This window comes from Centruroides vittatus, unplaced genomic scaffold (assembly GCF_030686945.1).
Source record: "Centruroides vittatus isolate TY-2023 unplaced genomic scaffold, ASM3068694v2 contig_4, whole genome shotgun sequence".
In the NCBI taxonomy this organism is placed as follows: domain Eukaryota; kingdom Metazoa; phylum Arthropoda; class Arachnida; order Scorpiones; family Buthidae; genus Centruroides; species Centruroides vittatus.
In genome coordinates, this window is record NW_027122214.1 from 2,349,712 (window position 1) to 2,376,829 (window position 27,118).

At 30.1% G+C, this 27,118-nt stretch overlaps 2 protein-coding genes across 2 annotated transcripts in view; one reads left to right on the plus strand and one right to left on the minus strand.

Annotated features, from left to right (window-relative positions):
• Positions 1–1,896: 1,896 nt before the first annotated feature.
• LOC136976336 (nucleoside diphosphate kinase homolog 5-like) lies at positions 1,897–18,559 on the minus strand. Its single transcript, XM_067271583.1, has 5 exons — positions 18,371–18,559; positions 13,889–14,094; positions 10,074–10,174; positions 5,582–5,700; positions 1,897–2,977 (listed from the first exon to the last, which is right to left on the minus strand). Exons 1-5 carry the CDS (start codon positions 18,494–18,496, stop codon positions 2,921–2,923), a joined length of 609 nt encoding a protein of 202 aa, XP_067127684.1. The 5' UTR covers positions 18,497–18,559; the 3' UTR covers positions 1,897–2,920.
• Positions 18,560–19,275: 716 nt separating this feature from the next.
• CycA (cyclin A) overlaps positions 19,276–27,118 on the plus strand; it is a 33,771-nt gene continuing 25,928 nt past the window's right edge. Inside the window, exons 1-2 of the mRNA XM_067271488.1 lie at positions 19,276–19,417; positions 19,530–19,694. Coding sequence (XP_067127589.1) covers positions 19,530–19,694 — 165 coding nt within the window. The 5' untranslated portion in view covers positions 19,276–19,417. The remainder of the gene's footprint in view (positions 19,418–19,529; positions 19,695–27,118) is intronic.

The following is a 27,118-nucleotide window of genomic DNA, read 5'->3' on the forward strand; positions in this document are numbered from 1 at the left end:
TAATCTCCTTTTCTAAGAAAGAGTAAGCACTAATTAATAAACAGAAGAAACTATTTTTATATACATTAATTTCAATTAGGATGTAAAAGTTTTTAACACTTTGTAAATGAATTCGATTGTTTTAAAATTTATATTTCATCGAGTAAAAAGCATTACATTTATTAAATTTCTGTATTTTGTCTTCAGTGATACGTTCTCATCCAGTAAATATATAACGGTAATTCTATCCATTTATTTCCATACGTATAAATGAAAAATATTGCAGTAAAATCAATAACGTTTCCTACGATATGTAAACTATAGGCTCGTAGCAATCATTTCAAGGTGAAATGTCATTCATTCTTTAAAAGTTATATGAGAAAATCTTATTTGTTTCAGGTATTCCACATTTTGAATGCGAATAATCTAAACATTTATACCAGTTACAATTAACATTCGATAAAAGGTAAGCTGCATATTTATTTACTGAATAAATACTTCGGTATTGCATCGAATACGCCGACATTTTCTGATGGAATTATGATTGATTCATTTATATTTGATTTATGACACACGATACTTCTTTTTCCTTACTAAACTGACTTTTCTTGCTATCAAAATTGTTTTATATTGTTTTAATTCCTCCCATATTATATATATTTTAATACAGTAGAATTTTGTTTATCCGATCAAACGGGACCGGCCCGATCTTGATGACCGAAAATCTGTTAACGACTTAACACGTCGACTGTCTTGACAGGAACATTTTTATTTTTTCAACAGGAAAGCAGCAATTTTTTGTAATTGAAAATCTTAAAAGATTTTCTTTGTTTATGGTAACACCACACGTGGGCGATCTGCCGAGGGAGAGATGCTTCCCGGAAGGACTGTCTGTGGGAAACTGGCACCTATTTAAGTGTTACAAACATGAAGAAACGTGGAGTTTTCCGAGTTTTCTTCGCGTATATAACACCTCAGTAGGGGGCCAATTTTTAGCTTTCCCAAAATGTAGGGCGCTCGATGTTAATAGCATTATGACGATCTGACGTTACTTACAAAACGTTTTCTTATTGGTAAAATTACAACTGAAAACTTCGAAGATCAGAAACGAGATTATTTTCAATTTTGCTGATGAGATTCTGTGCAATTTCGTTAGTTTCACGAGTCCGTTAACTTTTTAATGTAAAGCCTGGACTGTGGAGTCCAGTCTTTACGTTAAAAAAGTTACCGGAAATTAAGAAAATAAAATATCCCGAAACAACTGAATAGAGATTTAATGATTCATTCAAGAAATCCTTTTTCTGTTAAAATATATTTTAAAAAAAATTTGCATCAGAAGAAATACACTCAATACAAAATGAAGGGCATGCAACATGCTATTTTTCAGGCCTTCTCCAAGCGGGCTTTAAAAAATTAAATGACATTATTGAAATAAAAAAAAGTTATGTACAATATATATTTTAGATACACCGTATACAGAATCTTTCAGTTTAATAATATAAAATAAAGAATCATATCTTCAAAATTTAATTCTTCTCATGCTTAGCACATTCTCCAATTATAATCAGCTTTCACTACTAAAATAAATTTCTTTCTTTGATTCGGATATAAGACATTTATATTCTAAATAACATGCTTTACTCAAATTCCCACAAGTCACACAGCCAATATTTAAATATGTAGATTAGTATAAACATCAACAGTCTCCTACCTACTTATGAGAAATGTTGGGCATAATATCTAATAATGACAAAATTTCAATCATTTCATTAATAATTAACTTTTTCTCTTATGTGGCAGTGAAGGTGTTAATGAATTTTTCTCTTTAGTTTCAAATATATATTGTACCTTTATCATATTCGCCCCTTAGATCATCTTAATCACCTCTCCTTGCATCAATTTTTTCATTGCAACGCATTAAATTATTTAAACAGATTTTATTTGTACCTAATATTATCACATTTACAATCAATATCACAAAATTACAAACATGAAAAATGTGCAATTTTTCTCATAATATGCTTAATGTGTCACAGTATCTATAACAGGTCTTCATATAAAACATTATTTCTTTTTCATATTGTAGTTATTTCTCATATACACTATGAGAGCTTTTATTCCAGGTGAATAACAGTTTGGCCAGGCCCACAATAGAGGCGGCCGAGTGATGAAAGCCGACATATTCGGGACAGACCTCCGTAAAATTTTCGTGTCCGGAAGACCGGGACTCGAACCTCGGTCCTCCAGAGCACTTTTAATGCTCCGGTCATCCAACTGTCAACGTATATAGATTAAGAAAATAATCAGGAAAAATGTGTATTTTTATTTAAATAACAAACTTGATTCTTTAAAATTTTATTTTCCATTTGTTTTATATATAAATATTTTTTTAGAACGTAAATCAAATGGGTAATGAAATTGTTCGTAAATGTCAAAGTTTGCATAACGATTAGGCATTTAACAAGATTATGAATAGTAAATACAATATATATTTATAAGATCAGCTACTATCCTTGATAGAAAGTGAGTAATAAAAGTGTAACAAATAATGTTTGAAATTTTAATACTGCTAATTTATGTTCCATTTGTATGTTTTAATATTCAAAACACCTTTAAATGTAATAACAATAATTAGATTTTGGTAGAGTTATATCACTTTCTAAAATTACAAAATTGAAAAAATGAAAATGTAACATTTCAAAGTTTTTTGTAATTTACCATATTATAACAAACATTAATAATTTATAAAATTTCATTATATATATATATATATATATATATGTATAACAATATAAATATAACAGTATGTGTGAAAAATGCTCCAGTGTATTTTTATTCAATAAATATTGATTTGTCATGAATGATAACAGTTTTATAAATGTGTGAGGTAGTGTGCATTTAATACTGACAAGTTGTGAATAGTGAAAGTAACATGGCAACTTTACACTGCTTGTGGATTATATGGGTTATTAGCAAGTAACCAGTCAGCCAACCATATCTGAAAGAAAAAAAATATACAGATATTTAAATTAAAATGAACAAATATACACAGTTTAGATTAAACAAAATTATGCATTAACAACTTAAATTTGTAATAAAAAACTAATTTAGTGGTGTTCTAAACAAATATCTCTTTTATAATTATAAATTTAATAATTCTATCAGATAAAATGCATGAAAGAAAATTTTACATCTTTGTTCTTTGGATTAGAGGTTTTAGAAATTTTAATATTACACATAAAAGAAAAATTTTAAATTATTTATATTATAGAATCGATATCCCTTCAGATAAAAAAAGTTATACAATTTCTACTAAGCCATGCATCAGTATATCACAAAACTTGATACTGTATTAAAAGAAAATTATTAAAAAAAGCAGAAAAGAAAAAAAAATCAGCAAGAACATCATTGAAAATATGTGATTGAAAATGTTTTCTAAAAATAAATAATTTCAAATAAACCTTTCTAAAAAAATATAAATAACTATTGTGTAATTAAATCTTAAAAATAAGACCTTGAATACACTATTCATTCTTTTAAAATTTTTATATAAACTAATCAATATACAGTCAAACCCTGGGTTTCGAATGCCTCACTTTCGAACAATTCGGTTTACAGACAAAATTTTGAATGCCATATTTGCCCCAGTTGCCGTACAATAACTCGGCTGCTGAACAAGCTACTTGGCAAGAGTCAGCCACAAATTTGAGATACAAAGACAAGTCAACTCCGTATACTTCGGAAGTTGAATCGATGACAAGGCTACTGATACAGAAGTTAGTGGTGCCGAGATCACCTCGTGTCGTTAGATGTCGTGACACAAACCATCAATGACATTGTTATTCAAATTAGATTTCAACGCACGTGTGGGTAAGATACTACTTCTGTTTTTGGTATGTATCACAACTGAATTTCAATCAAATTAATTAATAAATTGACACTCGCATAACATAAATGACATCCACGAATCTGTGTTTGAAAGTGCTTAACTCAAATTAAATAACAAAAATTTATTTAATTTAATATTTATTAATACTAGGTAGCCAGTTAATTAAAACTAAAAATAATAAAATAATAATTAAAACTCTGGTTTTTACACCAAAACTGAAATTTAAAATTAAAAATAAATCAAAATTAATTAATTGATTTAAATTACAATTTAAATCAAGGCAATTAAAACATATTTCAGAAAGTGTGGATAAAGTACTTGTTGTCTGTCTTGATTGATTTGCTTATATTTCATCCAGGCAGAGTCCAGTCTGTATTTATAGAACTTTTTTGTAAAGTGATAATTTCAATTTCAGTTGGCAGTAATCGAACATTTTGTTTTTAATATACATATAAAACAAATATAGATAATATAATAATATATTGCATTTGTAGGCATTTTTATGCATGAAATGATGCTAAAAAGGTAAATAAAAAAAAAAAAGGCTTTGTTTTGGGGGTTGGGAATGGATTAATCCATTTTACATTGTTTCTTATGGGAAAACTTGTTTCAGTTTTAGTACAAATTGGTTTCCAGACAACTTTTAAGAATGAATTAAGTTCGTAAACCGAGGTTTGATTGTGTAAAAAATATCTTCCGATATTTATTATTAAAATCAAATTAATATCCAAAAATATATTTTACAAGTTGCCAAATTAAAGTCTCGACTTCTTAAAAACATTTTTTTCTAATTTTTTTATATTTGATGATTTTCTCTGATTTGAAATTTGTAATAGCTATACTTCTCACAGATTACTGTATCATCGGGTACTACAATTTACCTATATAAATTCTGGTCCCAAACCCAAATGGCATCTGTACAAATTTTGGACACTTGTGTTGCCACCGGTTGAGGGGGGGAAAAAAAGCCAAAAATATTTGACTAAAACATTTTGAGTGGGAATAATTGGATTTTAATTTCTTGATTATTGATAGCATACATGACTATCATTATTCTGTTATAATTTTGGTTCAATTTATTTAACTCTTTCAATGTTATACATATTTTACATTTTGCCACTACTAAGTGACCCTTTTTTCCTTTGTTTGTCCCCTTTTTTCCCTTAATATCAAAACAATTATTTTTAATTTAAAAAGTATTTTCTTGATTTTTATTTAAACAGAACACTAGCAGCAGTTGCAATTTTCTTAGTATGAAAGACATAATTCATTGTATGATGCTTTAGCAACAGTTTTTTCTTTAAAAAAAATAGTCAACTAGGAATTCATAGCTTACTAAATGGCCACAGGTAGTATTATGTATAGTATGCATTTATTTTGATTATCTACATTGCAGTTGATGATCACTCTATTCTGTTTGATTTTCATTTATATTTAAGCAAAGCCATGGCTTCTAAAAAGTATCAGTGATATCAAACTTGTTTACATTTAATAGATTTTAAGTTTCTAGTAATCTATAGTGGTTAAGAGACATGGCAGTCATATAGTGGTCCAGCATGTACTTACTATTAAGTTATTATTACATAACCTTGATTAGTCCAGCAAAACTGTTACTCTGACATGGTTTTAGAACCAAGTGTGCCAGGAAATTAGTGGCCAACCTACAATGAATTGCATAAAATACTTTTTACTGCAAATTCTCTACATACTTACAATTGGATTTTCTGGTTTATTTTTGCAGAGCAACACCAATCCCTTCAACAATGTTGGATTCACAGATTTTGCCAAATATTCATGAGCAGATGCTGTATTAAGAACTGCATCAATGACAGCTACAATATAAACAAACAATTAGTTACTGTTCAAATTAAAACTGTTTTTAATTATTATAAAAATAATTAATGCTACTCTGAAATTATAAAATTATCTTCACATACAATGAGAATGCTCGTGGAAATGGGTTTAATCTAATTTTAGTAAATTATGTAAATTTTCAATTTAAATTATTTTAACATAAATGTTTTTCAGTTACTTTTGTAAGTTCAAACAAAAGATTCTAATAGACAACAAGCTCATTTAAATTTGGCATTCTACACAGAAACCATCAGTATGGAAAGTGTTTTCTGGGTGATTCACATCTATCTGTCCTCTGGAACCACCTAGCTCCTCCCACTGGTTCTCTTTCCAAATGGCTTCTTTCAATTTTTCTTACAGGTTCAGGATGGTAATTCAGCACTCCTAAGGCTATCTGACTTTGACCAGCTGGGTTTCAGATTAAGGGCAAAGATAGTATTGGCCTGCCTTATAACAATATCATTGACTGTTATAAAACTCTTAACCTACTGACAGTCATACATTTGAGATTATTCTTTCAGTTGTCAGGAAAGCCATCAATTAGCTTGATGGGTAGAATGGGTAGAATCATGTTTCGGTCTTGTCATGAAGTATAGTAAAATAAAAACAGATACTGGTACTAATAGTTGATAGATGGCACTGTGGTTGATATTGACAAAATTAATTTACTGAAAAAATAATGCAAAATAATGCTCTTAATTAACATGCAATTGGCAGGAGTTTCAAATAAAGCAAATAACAAATAAATAATTAACAAAGCAGGAATTCATAGTAGTGGTGAGCAACAGGTTGTTCAAACAGTTAAGAAAATCTAAATCGCTACATGGTATTGAGTGCCCAATGCATTTTTCACTTGCCTTCCAGTAGACTTAACATTGTATCTTTGCCACTCTGTCACATCCAAACCATTGCACTTTTCTCATACCTTTCTTCAGTGACATTTACAGTGTAAGAGCTTGAATTTGATATCCAAACCCTGTTTACTCAAACTAAATTGGAAAACTGAAATCCTCTTTCAATTAATATATTGATAAGGTAAAGACATGATATACTTTTCAAGACTTTTTAGTATGGTACAGTGCTTTTTTGGGAAAAAAAAGGTGGTGGAACGCTTATCTCATTACTAAAAATATATTACAAATATATTACATTACTTTTATTAATTGTATTTAAAACAAATGTTTATAATATATTCCAAAGTTTTGTCCAGTTTTCATCTAACAAATCTTCTCAACTTCTTTTTTTTACTGTTAGTATCTGTGGCCAAATGACATCCTCTGAGTAACCAGAGATCAACGTATTTTGAAGGATTGAAAAGTCTCAGAGGCAGTCCAACAAGTTTAATGAATAAAAGTGCTGAAATTGTCTTAGTCTTTAACGAAGCTCTTGTTGGGGTGGCAATTAGGTTCATCTGCAAAAATACTTTCACATTCACTTGAAGATATTGGAATGGTATTCAAAGTATTTATCAAATGCAGTAGTTTTTCTGGATATGTCTTTTCAAGAATGTATTCACGGAATCCATGAATCATTTCCCTTTCATTTAGTTGCAATCTGATTCACAAGTTTCTAATTTCTTCTTCTCCGAATGTCAGTTGAGTATTAATATCTTTAGGCTAATGTTTTTGATCAAGTACACAAGACCAATTTGCCAACTCATCGTCTTTGCTATCAAGCAATCTTCTTTCGATTGACTCTTTCAATTTTGTATAAAATTTACTTGGGTCAATGGCAAGATATTTTCTTGATTCATTTTCATGGAGTAAAACTCCACGAAAGCGACAATCACGTACGGCATCAACAGTGCATCTATAATAGGGCTCAAAGTTCTGTTTTCTTTCTTCAAAAACTTGTACTAGCATTTTTATTTTGTTATTTGCCCTATATAGGTCCATGTTGCAGTCCTGTAGTTCCAAGCTTAGTTCTGACAATTCTTGGAGTGTATCACACATCAATCCTAGATCCAGTAAAAATTCTGTGGACATGATTTTTCTTTTCAAGCCATCATATGTGCACTTATCATTTTTGTCTCTAGTAGGGTCATTTATTACTTCTTCAAAATGAAACACAAGGGATTGAAAATTATTCCATACAGCCAAAACTGTCCGCAAACTAGATGAAACCCATTGGGTACTCAAAACTCTTTCAATTTTCAGCAGCTCATTCCCTGGTAATTCTGCACATGAATGCAACTCTCTACTATTCTTTGCTGACGCATGGTATATGATGTAAAGTTTATCAATAAATATTTGAATATATTTATTCCTGAAGTTTCCTTGACAGCATCATTTACTGATAATTGTAGTCTGTGATTAGTGCAATGCCAAATTATAATAGAAGGAAAACATTCTGATAGCAATTCTTTCATTCCACTTTTACAACCTAACATGACAGCTGTGCCGTCGCATGCCAAAGAAACTAAATATTTTTTTAAATAATCTTCTGTCATCCCATAAGAGCAAAGACATTGAAGTAAGGAATCAAATACTCTTTCTGCTGTTACTTTTTCAAGTTCTACCAAGTCCAAAAACAAATTGGTGAATTCATTCTAACACCTTCGATACAACTTTGAACATACGTTGGTTGATTCATCAATTATCAATGAAATTTTATTCTTGATTCAACAATTTTTTTAACCACAGTTTTCTTCATTTCTTCACTTATATGATTAACAATGTTAATACACGCATTTGTAGAATGAAGAATATGACCCATTTCAACTCCGTTGAGTTTTTGCAAATCAATTTCAGTTTCAAAATGATGGAATGATTGATTTTCCTTTGCTATTTTATAAGCAGTTTGAAAAATTTTTTCAGTTATTATTTTTTCATGAGATAATGACTTTACAAAAACATTCTCATGTGTCATTTTTTTGCTTTCAGCAACTATTTTTAATGCTGCTTTATGTGAAGCAGATTCTTTGTGATTAAAAATTTTTTTCGAAGTGACGCCAACTGTTGGTTTCTATCTTTGCCGGAATATGTTATCTCATTGTTGGCCCATTCTTTGCTAACATTCATTCTCATTTTGCTTCAACTCCAAGAGTTCAAACTTTTCTACAAGGTGTACAGCCAAGTTTCATTTTGCAATCACAGAGCCATTCATTTTTCAAGCAAAAATCATTTTTTTGTTTATATGTCCAGCAGTCAGGCCAGTCATTTGTAGTTTGGCATTGCTTCTCAACATCATATTCAGAAATATTAACAGGTGTTGTTATTTCCGTGTGTTCTGTGATTTTGTCTGTGCCTGTTGATATTGTGGCCTTTTTAATAGCAGGACCGGTGGTTGAAAAGTAATTAGCGATTTTTTTTCATTTTTAAATATGGAGTCACAGGTTTACATTAAAAATTTAAAAAATATATTTTCCTTTCTCCAACTATTTTTGACAGTAAAGAAATTATTTACCTTTTGCAAATTTTCAAATTTTTCCACTGTACACACACCCTTACAATTCAGTTGTACAATGAAATATAAAACAGTCGAAATGACAGTCACCAGTTGCAATTAGCACTGCGATTCCTGCATTGCCGCCAAACCATGTCACGACCAAACACGAGCCGAGCAGTATGTCACAGTCACCACAAACTAAGTTCGCAGTATGCATGCATCATACACAAGATTTGGCACACAAGCAGGAGCAGGACCGTCTTAATAATTTTGTTGCCGATCTTCTATGCTCAACAGAGCGATTCAATGCGGACCAAACATCAAATTTTCAAAAATTCTCTTAACACTTTTAAAATATATCAAAAAAAGGGTGGTGGAATGCCGTTCCTTTGCATTCTATGACAAAAAAAGCACTGTTACAGTAAATAAGCAATTACAAAATAATGAAATAGACAAAATTAAAAATTCAATTTCTGTTCAACTGTGAAATGAATTTATTTTCTTTTAAATTGGTATTTGTAACTTTTTGCATTAATCTAATGATATATAGTCATCCTTGATTTAGCAACACTTATTTAATTTGGAAATTGACACTAAATTAAGTGTGGTGCTAAACTGAAGTACCTCATATGATAAGAATTATACCAAGATGTAAGATTGAAGTTTATAGTTTCAATTTAAAAGTCACATGATTTGATGATGATAATACCATTTGCAATGCAAAATCATACATTTAATAATTGTAAATGCTGAAGGATTCTCTGTTTAATATTCACAGAAAAAATCTGTTTATAAGTAATGTTGTTTTATAAAGAGGTACAGTACTGTTATAAGAGATGCTATATAAGATTTGTATATTATTAATAAAAGATTTAAAAACATTTTTGCTTAAAATTTTATAATGATAAACAATTGTGCAATTAATTAAAAAATAATAAAAAAAATTTCATAAGATAAAACTTACTTCCTGGAAAAAAGAAATGAATTTCTCGTTCAGCACTAGTTATGCTGTCACTACCATGTACAGCATTATGTAAATCATCTTGACCATAAAGTGCTCGAATACTAAAAAGTCAAATTAAAAATACCGATTAGAAACAAATTACTTGCAATTGAATATTTAAATTTTCAAATTTTAAAAATGTTATGATTCACTGCTAAATTGATGTTAAATATTTTATATGTAATATTAAGAACATTTGTGTATGAACTCTTTAAATTAATTAATATGTACATATGTATAAATTCTAAGAGTTCGTGATTAATTTATAAAAGATATTATATCTTTTTATTGAGGATAAGAAATAAATCCTATTAATAAGTTACAATAAAAAAATAATTCAATAGCCTATATAGCATAAAGATTTAATGACAACTCATGTAATCATGCAGTCATTATTAAAATCTAAATAAAATATGACACATTAGCAGAGAAGTATGATATAAGAATTAAAAAAATTAGAATTAATGTGATGAATTCATATTCTATTTATAATATGCTTTCAATGAAAATATAATGTAGAAAGGTTTTTATTACATAATTTTAATAAATATTTGTTTTTAATTTTCCAATAAAAAAAATTATTTCCTTAACATGAATTTGTTAATTTAATTACATTTAAAATGTCTATTATCTTTACTTTCTCTACAATATTCAGGAAAGTCTGAATATTGTAAGAAATAAAACAGTCATTAGCAAAAAATATAACACTAAAGATTTTAACATTGATTTGAAAATACATCTAAAGAATATTTTGAAAAAAACAAACATTTTTAATAAAACTGAGTAGTAGCAAAAATTCTAGTATGTTACGTAATATCTTTAACACAATTGAATCAAAAAGCAGCATTGTCCAAGCAAAATTAATTTACATATATTGATATGACAGTAAAAAAACTATCTTTAGCAATCACTTGACAGAAGTGTTTAACAATTGTTCCACCGAACTCTTCTGAACGATTGACATACTCACATTCCATAAAAGACAACAATGTCTTTAAAAAGTCTTAAAGCTAAAGTTACAGATATTTAATTCAATAATTTCCATAATCTTACTGTAAGAAAAGAAAAAATAATTACACTTGGGACTTGATATAACATAGCCTGACAGAATGCATTATCACTTACAATGCAATAACAGATTGGATCCCAATTTTGGCATTATGTTTTTCATATGCAAGTTTTGTGTTGCATTTCAAATTAGTTTGGTTTTTGTACCTTTAACACTTGCTTTCAGCCCAAAACTTCAATAATTTTCACAAGCATATTAAACACTAATCATTTGTACTGTCATTGCACTGCAGTTAACTGACATATCATATGATGAGAGTGATGATGAAACTTTCTATTCTCCTCTCCCTACATAATAGAAAGATTAGTAGTATTCTGTATTTAGAATTAATACTAAAAATCATGAAGAAAAAGTGAAAGACAGAAAAAGAATTGAATTTAGAAAGTTTTTGAGAAAACTAATAATTAATAAGTTGCCATGTATAAAGTGTCCACGTAAGACAGTACTTTTTTCAATGATAACTACATTTTTAACCAGCTAATTCTAGTTTTAACCAAGCCTTTCGGTTAAAGCAAGTAATAATCTATTACTTTTGAACTTTATCCATATAAAGCATGCTTTAACCAAATCACAAGCAGATAAAGCTGACATTATCCAAAAAACAGACAGAGGAAGCAAGAACAAAACTTAAATCAGGTTTATCAATACCATTTTGGATAAAGTAAGGAGAAAATTTATAGTTTCACTTTAGGTAGATAATCTCTAATCTTTCCAATGAACACTGGTTGGATAAAGAAAGAATTTTGTTTTGAAATCAACTAGAATTTATTATTTCTCTATTGTATAAAAATGAGGTAAATAATGATAAATGTTGCCAGTTTTTTTACCAAAATATCATCAGTTTTAGCTAAAAATATCATATCTTTAAAGCTACAAATTGTAGGTTTAGCTTTAAAGTAACAAAAAGCAGGTGGCCTACTTTGATATACAGAATACTGATATGTGGATCTTAAATGGTATATACCAGAGGTTGATCATAATAAGAAATAGAATTAAAAATACTTAAAAAGATCTCTGATGAAACTTTTAACATTTGACATTATTTTTCATGGAACTTAGCCTCAAATAAAGGTAGTAGTACAGTATATTTTTACATAATCCTGTGTATGTTTGAAAGAACTTTTAAGACACTTATTTTTGTGTTTGTCTTCAAACGTATTTATTAATTGAGTCATGGCAGTGACTCCCCACCAAGTAAAAAAGGTCACTGACTGACTATATGTACAGGAGTCAAAGTTGCCAATTTCCAGGGATTGATTTCTCTGCCTGAACACTTAAATTAATTCTGACTATCTCATTTGAAGGATAATTGTTTTCTTAGATAGTGTAGAAAATTTCAAGATTTTCTATAAAATGGTTGCCAAAATACAAACAATTGAAAAGTGTAAAAATTGCCAAAAAAGCTTAATTTTCTTCTTTTCTTCATCCAATACTGCAGGTGCTCCTAGAGAAAAAAACAACTGGATCTAGAAAGCTCAAATTTTAAACTTAAGCTTTTCTCATTATCAGTGAGGTGCTGGTATAAACTTATGGGTTGATAGGTCAGAGTTCATGGGGTTTCCCATAGAGCTATTTCACTTTTACGGTTTAATTTTATGCTTATAAAGATAAAATTACATGAAAACAAATGATTTTCATTCAAAATGTTATCCAGAATAACAAAAGCTCAAATTTATTCAAACTATAACCTTTTATAATGATTTTTCTAAATGGTGTATTGAAAGTGTTCAGTCAGCAGTGGTCACTGATTGAATTATATGTCACCACCTTATGTCTTGATGTAACAATATAATCATTAACCAAAAAACAATTGATATCCAAACAAAAACATCTGAGATGTAAAAAACTGTACCAAGTAAAAACTTTTGACAATTTAGATGACAGTCAAATTTTTTTCTTTGGAGTTCTTATTTTGGTAAAAATAAGCTTGATACTTGAAAGCAATTTGTAGAAAACAACAATATGGGTAAAATTTTGTGTCTTGTTGGTGCTGCTTTAAATCACCAAGCTTATCTTTACCAAAGAAAAACTCATAGAAAATTTAACTGTCATCTAAATTGTCATAAGTTTTTACTTGGTGCAATTTTTTTACATCTCAGATTTTTTGTTTGGATATAAAGTATACAACGTTATTTCTGATCTTATGATAAGTTTTGAAATTAAATTATTTGTTTTTATAAATTCTTACTGTTATACTGTTTCTATTTATTCTGGAACCTTTCATCCCAATTAGATGTTACAAACTTTAAGCTTATATGTAATCCTAAGCTAAATGGATTCAATCGATAATCTTTTCAGTTCTAAAGTTTCTTTTCACAAGATGCATTTTCCATTGTTTCTTTGTAGATGGCCCATATTATATGATATAAAATTCTGTAATATCTCCATCATGTTACTTTTAATTTTTCTATTACAAATTATCATCACCTCCTTTTAACTATCATAATCATCTTTTGAAATATTGTTTACTACATTTGAAAGTTTTCTGATAAATTGTTTCCACATAAAAATATCACTATAAATAATTTTAATTATGATCATCCTTATGTACTTCAATATAATATTCTAATATGATTCCTGGACAAAGATTTAAAATTAAAACTAAAATATCATGCATGTAATATCCAAATATGATTAGATTAAGATATAAAAAGATTGATATGAATTAAAACAGATCATTATAAATAAACAGATTAAATTGAAATACCTTTCGGGTCGAAATTCTTTTGCATTATTAATTTGAGTAGGACCCATGACATGTCTCCAATGTGTTATTGCATTTTCTTTTGCTAAAACCATCACCACTATTGGACCACTAGACATAAAAAGTACAAGATTCTCAAAAAATGGTTTTCCTTCATGCTCTGCATAAAACTTAGCTGCTTCGTCAGGTGTAAGTTGTAATTCTTTTCTCTAAAATATTTATAGACATAATGTTGAAAAAATTTCTAAATAAAAATATGCATAAAGAAATTTCATAATACAAATTTATTTAAAAAATTTATTGACAAATACATCAGATTAAAATAAATACAAACATTTCTTTAAAATAATAAAATTTGAATAATTTTTCATTTAAATGATATTAAAAAATTAATAAAATATTTTATATATGCATAGTAAACATAAAAATGAATAAATTAACTTCATTCATAATAACATTTAGAAATGACCTGATATACTTTAATTACTGAATACCAAACCTTCAGTATTATCAAAAGTAGATAGTTAAGGGTCGATTTACACACAACAGTGACATGCCGGCACGGTGACTGGTGCAGTAAGCATCGATAAATATCACATATAGCCAATCAGAGTTTCATCTACAACACGTGATCTGTATTCTGTCAATCATACAAGTGTTGTAGATGAAACTCTGATTGGCTATGTGTGATATTTATCGATGCTTACTGCACCAAACGGTCACTGTGCTGGCACGTCACTGTTGTGTGTAAATCAACCCTAAGACTCAGACATCTGGTATCATGTCAGAAATGACAATGCCAATACCAGATGCAATACTCTGTGTATTTGAGATAATTATCACAAATATCTTACTATCCAGAAACTTTGAATTCATTTTAATCATAATTATAACATATCATTCAACAAGAAACAAATATAACTGTAGTTTTAATAAATACATTTATCAAAAGGAGCCTTAATTGAATTACAGCAAGATTTAATTCAAAATAATGTAATTAATATTTCAAATTAATTAAGTGTATTCAATGATGGAATGCTTGAATAAAACAATGAAATTTTTTGAAAAATTAAATTATACAAACCTGAAGATGATCTCCATTTGTAGATTGAAAACATCAGTCCAAAAAAGTTTTGTTTTGAATTAAATCTCACTGAAATTCAATTAAGACTCTTTGATAGGCAGGTTTATTGATGTATTATTCCAGTCTCCTAATTTGGTGTTGAAACTCTATGTACTTTTAATTTTTACACTAAATAAATGAGAACCTATTATCTTATATTTATCTTCATATTCTAAAACTATTGTAGTGTATGTCATTTTCTGACTCATTTTTCTCAATAATACAGTAATTAACATGTCTATCAAAGAGCCTTAATTGAATTCCAGTGAGATATAATTCAAAACAAAACTTTTGGACTGATGTTTTCAATTTACAAATGGAGATCTTCAAATTCGTATAATTTAATTTTTCAAAAAGATGCCATTGTTCTATTCAAGCATTCTATCATTGAATATACTTAATTAATTTGAATTATTAATTACATTATTTTGAATTAAATCTCACTGGAATTCAATTAAGGCTCTTTGATAGATGTATTTATTAAAACTACAGTTATATTTTTTGTTCAAATTACATTATTTACAAAATTTTTACAAATAGGTGTTAGTTTGGACGTTCTATCGAGTAACCATTCAGTTGAACCTGGAAAAACACTCAGAATAAGTTGGAGAATGTTTATGCAGTGTTCGTTTTTTTATGCACCGGAAATTGGTTGTGTGGCTGTTTTATATATATTCTGGTGTGGATTGATGTGTATATTACATTTTTCTAAATAATTCAATCTTTACATTAAGTTTGTAATAAAAATTTTAATAAAAAGTACATATTATGATAAAATGTAATAAACAAAGTAAGGTAGATGCTCCATATTCATGAATTCTATTTGAAATTTGGTATTTGAAACCATTTTTCATATTTGTGAAACTAATCATTCTATAAATAAGTAAATGCTAACAAAAATAATAAAACAACAGATAAAGAAACAATCAAATGATCTATTATAGGGGTGTCAAACTGGCAGCCTCCGATGTGATTTTTCGTAGCCCGCGGCCACAATGCTCTGAAATTAAATAAAACGGCTTACAGATCAAGGTTAACTGATAAACATCTATCTACAATAACGGGCGGACAGGCAACTATACTAGTGGTAGTTTGTAGTTAAATCAGGACTTTATATTATTGCAGTAATTGTGCACATGCACTCCTAATTGTGTATTCAGTAATGTGCCACTGGTATCATGGTCAGTGTATTTTGTATTTATTTTGTCTATCAAACAACACAGGCATGCGTGTATGAGCTCTCTTCTCTTCCTTCTTTCCTTCCCTCCTCCCTCTTCCCCCCTCTCTCCCCTTCCCACTTCCTTACGTGGCTATACCGTGGCTATACCTTGGCTTTCCTTGGGTAACGGCTACTTATTCTTTCTTCCATACATATCTACAATAATGAAGATTGTTCTCAGTTTTTGAATCCAGATTTTGGAAAACTAGGAGGAGGAAGATAGCACTGGCAAGTTTCCAGTGAAAACAATTAATTTTAGTTTTATAAATATGTACATTAAGTAAAATAAATGTTTAAAGAAGAGCAATACTATAGCAATTATATATTATTGAGTTGAATTCACTGAACTACATAATGTGTTTTAATTGCCCCATCTATATTCCTGCATTCTCACTTCAAACTATAATTTTAAGTAAATTTGTAAATGTGATGTGGCCCACTTGAATCTAGTCGCATTAATCACCTGTTGATTACGAGTTTGACACACCTGATCTATTAAATGAAAATGATTAAGAAGTTCCTGCATTAGAAGTTTTTCCATGTAAAAAGTTTAATTTTAAAACTACTAATTTTTTCCCCATAAGAGATATGTAAATTTTTCCAATAAAAAATGATCTCATTAATGAAAATTTCCCATTTAAGTAGACAGAAATCTTTGTCCACAATTGTAAAATGGGTTTGCTTGAAAAGTTTTTCAACTGCACCCTACGAAAAATTTTATAATTTAATTGCACATGAAAAAAAAAAAATTACATTAGGAAATACACAAATTTTGTGTGTCATTGTATATGACTTTGGATTACTTTGAACATGGATTTACAACTTTCTTACGCAGTTATCCGTAAACAATGCTTGCAACAAACAGCAAGTTCTGACAAGTGCCATCAATAAGTGAGTGATATTTTAAGTATTTGACAAATTTTAGATTTGTGATTCTGCTCATGGGAGTTATAAAAATATTTTTTTACATAACAAAATGGATGAAGCATGCCACATCAAACAAATATCTAAATCAGTGGTTTCCAAAGTGGGTGCTACCGCCCCCCTGTGGATGGTGAGTAAATCTAGGGGGGCCGCTGGAGGCAGGGTACCGAATAGTGACCAAAGGCAAAAGTTGGGGTCAGTGACAGCCGTTCCCTTTCCTCTGTTAAATGAATAAGAGGAAACATTGCGTTTAATAGTTTCCAGATGTTGAGAACAATGTACAGTAAGAGCACAAAGTGTGAGATTCATAGCAAAGTTTTCCTAAGAATATTTCCAATCCTTTCTCACACAGGAGAAAATGGGTTAGGGGCGTTGGGTATAACTTTATGGAACAAAGGGGGCGGTGGATCGAACAAGTTTGGGAATCACCGATCTAAATAAATAACCTAAGTATACACTTAATTCACTGTAGTGTAGTGGAACTGTTAAATAAATATGGATTATTGAAAGAAAAGCTATATTATTTTCATTTCTGCTTAAGAAGTTTTTAAAATTTTCCTGAAAAACTTCTTAATCAAGTTCTACTTCATAATATTAATTAATATTAATTTTATTAACATCAACATTCTGTACAAACACTAGATCACTGAAGAGTGACCTAATTGGGCAAATATACGCACCAATTGAAAACCCGTTACTAAGCAAATATATTCCCACCACTGCCGCAAACGAACGGGCTAAATTTGGATATAATGATTAAAAATGCCAAATTCATTTCTAATTTATAATCATTATAACCAAATTTAGCCCATTCATTTGCGGCAGTTGTAGGAGTATATTTGACCTAATTGGACTCCATCATTTCTAAATTTTATTAGAAGACATAAAAATAAATAAATAAACCAATTAAATGTAATAAAATAAATTTAATAAATTGTTTAAAAATATCATTACAAAGTTTTATTCCTTTCTTTGGTTAATATAAACCATACATTATTCATCAAGATTATATATTCTGACATTTTTAGAATATATTTTGAAATTTTATTCATCAATCCATCATACTTGTCATAAGAGTATTTCAATTTTCCTCCATTGAATTACAACAGATTCAATAAATTTACGAGGAAAAAATATCATTTTTTTTTTAAAGATACAAAATCAATTATTTTATTTACATTTCTGAATTTTATTATTATTATTAAGTATTGAAATTTACCTGAATAATTATAAAACCTTCATTTCTAATTATATCTTCAATTTCTTCGGCTCTATCGAATGCATTCGGTTTAATAATAGCTAATGTTTGTTCGATATAAATATTTTCTTTCGATTCCTCTGCCATGTTTGTTTACATTAATCAATTTCATATTTCGAACGTGGCGCCATCTGTAATCATTCGATTTTAAAATTTCATATTTTATTCAATTAATCCGGAAAATTTATATAATATATGTGTATTTTAATATTCACGATACAATTTTTATTTTATGCGTTCATTTTTAGTATTTTTTAATACAAAAAAATGCAGTTTTATTAATAACAGAAATATTTTTTTTTTAATTTTTAAATAATTACTTTTATGACATTTATAGTAAATTAATGTTATAAATACTTCTTTAAAACTTATTAAATTATATTAAATTTGAACTTTTATGTAAATTTGCAATATTATATTAATCTATGTATACTTGTATACTTGTTGCTTGTTTGGTATTAACCACGTATAAACTGTATATATCACGCAAACAAATTAATATGTTTAATAATATTAACTTTATATTATTAATTTCGATAATATAAAATAAATTTTGTAATCCAGTATAAGGTGTGTGTGTATATATATATATATATATATATATATATATATATATATATTAAACCTATGTAGGGAAATTTTAGGGAAATATATAGTACGAAATTAAGAATTAAAACTTTATATAAAGATTTATTTATAATTTAATATTTATTAAAATATTTGTATTATATATAAAATGATAATTTCTCAAAATATTTTTATTAAAGACAGAATATATTTCGTTTTAAATCTGTTTACTGTAAAATATTCTCTCAACGTAAATTACTAATAAGCTTTTTTATTGGTCGGTTGGGGAAAAGAGGCGGAGTTAAAGAGACGGTAGAAGTAAATTTACTTGTAATTGGTCAATTCATAGATCCGCGGGGATTTTAACGTTTCTCAGCTGAACGTAGAATTCTATTGATTTCCATTTTTACGTCCCATTTTCTGTCATAATTAGTGGCTGAGGTGAGTGAAAAAGTTGAAGTTCGAACACGCGACTCGAATAAAATCTATGCATTCTTTTCATTTGTAATTATTTAATTCGAAACGGTAATTTATACGCTGCATTCTCTTAAAGATGGCTAATGTACGTTTGAATGAAAACATCGAAAATCGTCTTCCCGAAAATGACTATAAATCGAGACCAGAAATTCCTAAAGATATTCACGGCCATAAAAGACGAGCTTTGGCTACAATACCGACTAATGTAAATCGAATACAACCGCCGAGGTTATCTAAATTGGTGAGTTCGTGAAAATGCCTTATCCTCTTCTTCAGTTTTACTTGTAAAGAAAAAAACGTGTTCTCACCCACCGATTTAATGTATTTCACACATTGCTTAATCATGTAAATTAAATACAATATAAACAATAATTAATATATCTTAATACATTTTAAAAATTGATCATAATTATTTTAAAACTAGAAATAAAAATAATCGTATATAAAGATTAAAATTCTACTTATAATAATAATAATAATAATTTGATAAATAAGATTTTTTTATTATCTTAGTTTACATTTCATTAAGTTATCGATCAGAAATTATATGGAATTTTTGGCACAATTCTAGCTCCGAATGAGACGGTTGGGACCATAGGGAATATTCAAGTATTCGTATAATAGCATATTAACTTCATCTAATCTGAAATATGTTATCGTAATACTTTAAGGAATAATTTACAGATTGATCGCTTTTAATATTGCTACATGTTTGTCGTATTATTTCGATTGAAGTCCTACTTCTGATTAATCATTCGAATCTCATTATTTTTAATAAAAATAACTATTGGGAGTTAGGCAATGAATAAGTAAAGGCTCCCTATTAAAGTTGTGAAATAGCAACCTTAGTTGTAGGTATATAAGTTCAAAGCCAAAACTTGGGATATTTCATTATGAATAAAATTTGATTGATACCCAGCATTAGGTAGGCAGTAGTCATTCTGGAAAATAAGTGAATAATTCTAATTAAACTAATTTTATTGAATTATCAATTGAAAATTTTCATTATTAGTTGAACCAATCTTACTTATTTCAACTAAGTTTTTGTTAGAAAATTCAGCTGCTCCCATTGTGGATGTGACCAAATCCATGGACAAGATAAAAAAAATAAGAATCATCCTCTTAGTCCTACAGGAGTGAAACAGTAAAATTAAGAATAAAATTTGATTTACGTCCAGATGTAACCAAAGATCCATTGTTGATGATTGCACAAAACCTTCAATAATTCTGAAACTATTGTCATCACTATACAGGGCCAACTAAATACTACACACGTGCCATGAATTAGTATAGGTTTATGCATGTGAGGACAAGTAACTTACAAAAGTATGACATCTGCAGACACCTACAGCCTGCAATTCTTATTTTTCTGTTTTTAATACAAATCAGAATGTTTTCAGGTAGAAATGGATAAATCGGACATTCCAGAGAGAAAATTTTCTGATTGGAACGAAGTGTTTCAAATCAGATGAAAATCTCAAAATATTGGGAGGATGGCAATCTAATCTACATCTAAACCTGATGACAATCTTTTGATGGAATGATCTAAAAATGAGATAGAACAATTACTAGATTTTTTTCTCTGGCAAGAACTTCATGCAAGTTAGATGCAAATTAAAAGTTCTAAAAAGAGTAATAACTCACTCTTGGTGCAATTCCATGTAATAAAGGTATCATCTACATATCTCAAGTAGAGAATAGAAAAGTTAAGTCAATGTAGCCATAAAAATCCTTTGTTCTAGTCTTCATAACTAGTTCTGCCAGTGATGTTCATAATCGTAGGCACAAAAAACCTTTCACACACTATTTCTAGCAGACAAATTAATGAGCACAAACGTTTTCGGCCGTTTTAAAAGGCCTTCTTCAGGTGCACTGAGGACGGTTGGAAAGTCGGATAGCCAATGTTTACGTGACGTCATTGTTTATGAGGGTTTCCAACCGTCCTCAGTGCACCTGAAGAAGGCCTTTTAAAACGGCCGAAAACGTTTGTGCTCATTAATTTGTCTGCTAGAAATAGTGTGTGAAAGGTTTTTTTTGTGCCTACGATTTTGAATTAGTTCTAGCTTTGTGTGCAGAGATGTTCATAGTTGCCAACCATCAGTGTTTTGTATGCTGTCGGGACAGGCTGCTTTTCCTTTTTTGTCAGTGTTTTTAAAAGAATTTGATATTCACATACAGTTCATTTAATGAATCAAATACCAATATATATGATGAATAGATTGTATGTAATTTAATAAAGTAAAAATTACATTACAGATACTAGACATACAAGCAAAAAAACATTGTATGTATTTTATTATGTACAACTGAAGCAAACCAGAATGACATTCTCAGATTCCTTCAACTGGGAAAGAAAAAAGATTGATATTTTTATTTTTATATATGTATGAGAATTGTAGCTCAAATATGATAATTTTAAATGGTAGATATGATAAATTGCATCTCAAGTCTGGCAACATTAGTACCATCACATTGGTGGTTAAATCAATTATGATTGACTCGTCAGAAGAAGAAAATGAGTTACTTTTATAGTTAGACAAAATTATTGAGCAATACTACAGTTTCTCCATCCAAAAAAGAAGATAATGATAATATGATTTTAATTATTTGGCTCTGCTGTAATTACATAAAATTATGAAAAGATCATTGAGCAGAAAATATACACACAGTGGAACCTCAGTATACATCTGCTTTAGAATACGTCCTGTTTGGACGAAACAAATTTTGCTCGGTATACGACTTAATTCAATTATACGCACCATCTATGAACAAGTAGCACTATCGGTGTACTAGATCAGACTAGACGTTTGTGGTGCCACAGTCTATAACTTTGTTAAATTTCTTCTGATTTTAATTTGTAAGTAAAACTTTATTATTTTTATTAATCATGAATTGCATAAAGGCAAATGAAAAGCAACAAAGTACACAAAAGTTTGCCACCCCTGTTCTATAGTATAATAATTATGGATCTGTAGCTCTGCTCTCATCAAATATGAGGTGTTATCAGTTAAATATATATGAGGTCTTTGAGTTATATCACTTTTCTTGCTATTCTAATAACTTCGTTATTTTGTGTGAGAGAGATGTGATACTTGTTGTGAATGTTGGGGTATGTCGTACGTATTTTTCAATGACACAACCTCAAAATTGCCATTTTTTGAGTTGTCACTTTTCTTTCCGGCGTGCGATATGCTTTTACACAAAATATGCAAGAGTGTACTAAGTTAGACTTTGCTAGTGCATGATCAGATTGAAATTATTTAATATTTTTAATTAAACTAATATTTGCATAAAATTTATGTAACATGGGTTCTACATTACAGAATTTAAAAAATAAAGCAAAAAGTTAATATCTTTAGTTTTGTTTTTGTTAATTATTTTGAATTAAAGCATCGATTATCCGAATACTGATCAACCAAAACATTAACTGGTTAACTGAAAGCATTTCAGTTGGCAAATTCAAATTTCCACTAGTGCTGTGGCACTGCAGCACTTCCCCCTCCAGCCAACTGGCCTACGTGAACAAACTTGTTGCTTGTGATAGACCATGCTGTATGTACTGTAGTTCTTGTACTGTTCGCAATGGTGACTAAACATAAATATGCTCTTCTCAATGTTTCTGATAAACTTAAAATAATAGACCAGTTGAAGAGTGGTGCTAGTGGATCAAGCTTAGCTCAAGAATATGGAGTTGGAAATGCTACAATATCGGGTATTAAAAAGAAAAGTGATGCTGTTAAAAAATTTGTGAGTGTACTTGACAGTGAAGACAGAAGCTTGCACAGAAAAATGATGAAAATGGCAGAAAACCAGGATTTTGACACCGCAGTTTACACATGGTTCATGCAGGTACGTAGCCAATAAGTGACCATTTGATTTGGGGAAAAGCTCTTGAAATGAATAGGAAACTAGGGGGTAATGCTGATTTTAAAGTGACTACTGGTTGGTTTATGCATTTCAAATCTAGGCATGGAATTAGGAAATTGGACATCCAGGGTGAAAAACTGTTGGCTGATACTGAAGAGGCTCAACATTTGAAAGTCTCTTAAAAACTCTTGTTGATTGATAAGGAAGAGGGCTACAAAAAAAAACCAATGTCTACAATGTAAATGAAACGTTTGTACTGGAAGACATGCCAAGAAAACCCTAGTTTTTAAGAATAAAATGTCAGTACCTGGTTTTAATGCAAGCAAATCATGATTTCTGTTATGGTATGCAGAAATGTTACTGGAACACACAGGCTACCTTTGCTAATCATAGGAAAGTCTAAAAATTTCTGGTGCTTTAAGGGAATAAAAATTGCAGGTCACCTACAAGAATCAAAAGAATTCCTGGATTGATACAAGCATTTTTAAAGAATGGTATGACCCTGAAGTCAAAAAGCATCAGCTTAAACCAGGAATTATGGAAATGTTGATTGATAATGCCTGAAGTCATCCCTCAAACATTTCACTGAAAAGAGAAAACAAAGTTTAAAGTTGTTTTCTTGCCTTTCAACGTTACTTCAGTCCTCCATTCGATGGATTAGGGGTTATTGAAAGCTTCAAATGTTATTACAGAAAAGCATTGCTGCATATGGTAATGATCAGGGAAGAATATGAAAAAACAATTCAGCAAGTGTACACTGAAATTAACTTGAAGGATGCTGTGTTATTTGTCATCAACACGGCAGCAGGAACTTGGGCTACTGTCAAGGACACTACACTAGCTTCTTTCTTCTTTGATCCTTAGCTAGTATTTGGTTGGGGTGTCCGCGCAACCAGTATGCTGCTGTGGGTGCCACAGGAAGTCGAGCCTTCTCCACAATGCTCCTCCATTGCCTTCAATCGATGGCTGCCGCTTTCACCTGCTTCAGATCAAGCTGTTGGTTCTTGAGATCTTCTTCAATTTGTTTGGTCCACGTTTTCTTAGGTGTGGTGCATTGGATTTTCCACAGAATAGGTCATTGTCAAAGAGTAGTTGGTGAGGTATTCGGTTAGTATCCATTTGGCACACATGGCCAAACCATCTCAGCTGTCGCTATTGAATTTGTGTTTCAACCGCTGGTTGCTGTAGGCATCTGGCCCAGATGGTGTTGTTGGTAATGCGATCCCAAAGGGAGATACCGAGAATCTGTCTCAAGCATCTTATTTGAAAGGTCTCAAGTTTGGCCAAATCCGTTTGAGCAGGGTCCAAGTTTCTGATCCAAAGAGAATTGCCATGACCAGTGTACAGAACAGGTGGATCTTGGTCATTATTAGATGTTATTCTTCCATGCACACCATTTGAGTGAGGCAAATGCATGGGCTGCCTATCCAATTCGGGCGTGGATTTCTTTTGATGATGCCACTTTCCTCTCCTGAATCAGTGACCCAATACCTTGGGTCACTGATTCAGCAGAGGAAAGTGGCATCGTCAAAAGAAATCCACTTTTGTACCTGCTCAATCTGGACTCCATTGGGGTAAACAGTAGCTAGCGATCCATCTGTGGTGAGCACTTTGGTTTTGTCCACATTTATTTTAAGACCATATGACTTGAGCAATAGTGGCGATATCATAAAGCGTGTCTGTGACCATTGTATCGTTGTCAGCGAGAATGATGCTGTTGTCGGCGAACATTAGATCAATTAGAAAGTGGCCATCCTCAAACTGGACATCACGATTCCCATCAAAGGCCTTCCTCATAATTGCATCTGCCACAATATTAAACAGTAGTGGGGAGGTCACCTCTCCCTGGTGAACTCCTGTCTGAATGGTAAACTCCTCAGGCAGTTCCCCTCAGATTTGCAGTTGATCTTTGGCATCACAAAATTTCATAATTACCTAGCTGCCCAAAATTTTACTATATATACAGATTGTAAGCCAGTTGTGGGTGTTCTGAACCCTGCTAAACCAATTCCTGATTTAATCTCACCCAGAATGATTTATTGGTGTTTGAGATTAGCAGCATACTTATATAGGATTGAACATTGTCAGTCAGCAGAGATGACTAATGTTGATGCATTATCTTGTATAGAGAGATTTCATGTTGACATCACGAGTGACGTCATAAGCATGCGCAATTGTCCAGTGCCATCTTTGTGACTGTTTGTGATTTGTTTACATTTTGTGTGTTCACGTGCGCTTTAACTGGAGTTCTTGTGTTTTTTATTTCATCGCGAATATTACTATGGTGATTTGTTGTGTAATTGGGTGTAATGCTAGTTCACTCAAGAATAAAGGAACATCATTTTTTTAATTTCCCGGCATTATTTGTCATCAAGGATCCCAAACTGAGGAGCTTTCATGACGAAGGCAAACTGCATGGCTCTCGAGAATTAACCGGAAAAATTTGAATACAGATAAAGTGAATATCAATACAGGAGTTTGTCAGAAACATTTCATTTCAGGTAAGCCATAAATCAAATTACTAGTTATCAATAAATTAAATAAACTTTTGCATGAGTATCATAGTGTCTGCTTGTAATAAATATACAGTAGAGTTAATATTAAAGTGTTAAACAAAGATAATCACTTAGCAGATGAAGAATTAGAAGTGCATTTTGAGCCAATTTCCCTTCAGTCTAATTTACATAAATAAATGTGTATTTTTTAAGATATAAACTAATAATTTCCATTGTTCATTTACAAATAGCTAAGTTTATTATTTTGGTGAGCAACGTTAACATTTTTTTAAGATGCTACTTTTTACTTTGCATTTTTACATTAGTAACAAATAATTATGTTAGCCAGTTATAAATACACAAATAATTACCAGACACACACAATTATGTCAGTTACAAGTTGAACATAGTAATGTTCAACTTGTTCCTGACAAATTCTTATTTATTATTTATATATAACATACCATTATGATAAGTTTTTTTAATATTATGTGAAATTAATAACATTAAACACAGTGTATTAATAATAATAATTTAATATTAAATTGTCATAATATATTATTTAAAAAGTTTTTTCACCCCAAAGGAAAACCTTCCTCATTATATGATGAGTCATCACCAGACTGGGTGCCAACATTACACATGGGGTATGAGAGTGGCCACAACTTAACTGCAAATCAGGAGCGTTATGAAAGAGCACGTGATAACAAGATACAATGAGTTGCCTTAGAAGCTGAAGCTTGCACCCAACCTTCTACTGTTAAAGATGCAGAGATCTCAGCAACTGCAGAAATGGAAGAAGCAGAGCCTTTAAAATCTAATGCATGGGTACAAACTACATCTTTACTTAAAACTGTCACTTGCCAGACCGAATTTAAAGCTAAAGATATTGAAAGCTTGCAACTTGAGTGTGCAAACTTGAAAACTGAAGTTTCTTATTAAAAAAAACATATGTTCTTAATGAAGAGTTTTTTTGAAGGTGATGACAACAAGATTCGTTTTTTTACTGGACTCAGCAATTTTAAATTGCTATCATTGGTGCTGAACCTTTGTTGTAAACAAATTGATTATCCAAATTCCAGAAAATTAACTCCTTTTCAAGAGATGATAGTATGTTTGATGAGACTTTGCTTAAATTTAAGTTTGGAAGATTTGGCTTACAGATTTAATATTTCAAAGGTAACAATATGCCGAATCTTTGACAAGTGGCTGCACATTTTATACATCAGGTTAAGCAGATTGATTGTTTGGCCTAAGAGAGATGTGCTGCAAAAAACTATGCCCAAAGAATTTAAAAAAACTA

Bases quoted from the DNA above. Each gene is read 5' to 3' on its own strand.
- LOC136976336 (XM_067271583.1), bottom strand. From the start codon at position 18,496: ATGGCAGAGGAATCGAAAGAAAATATTTATATCGAACAAACATTAGCT. The intron at 14,095-18,370 runs GTAAATTTCAAT...TAAATATTTTAG, and splicing joins AAGGTTTTATAATTATTCAG to AGAAAAGAATTACAACTTAC. The intron at 5,701-10,073 runs GTAAGTTTTATC...TTTATATTGTAG, and splicing joins TCATTTCTTTTTTCCAGGAA to CTGTCATTGATGCAGTTCTT.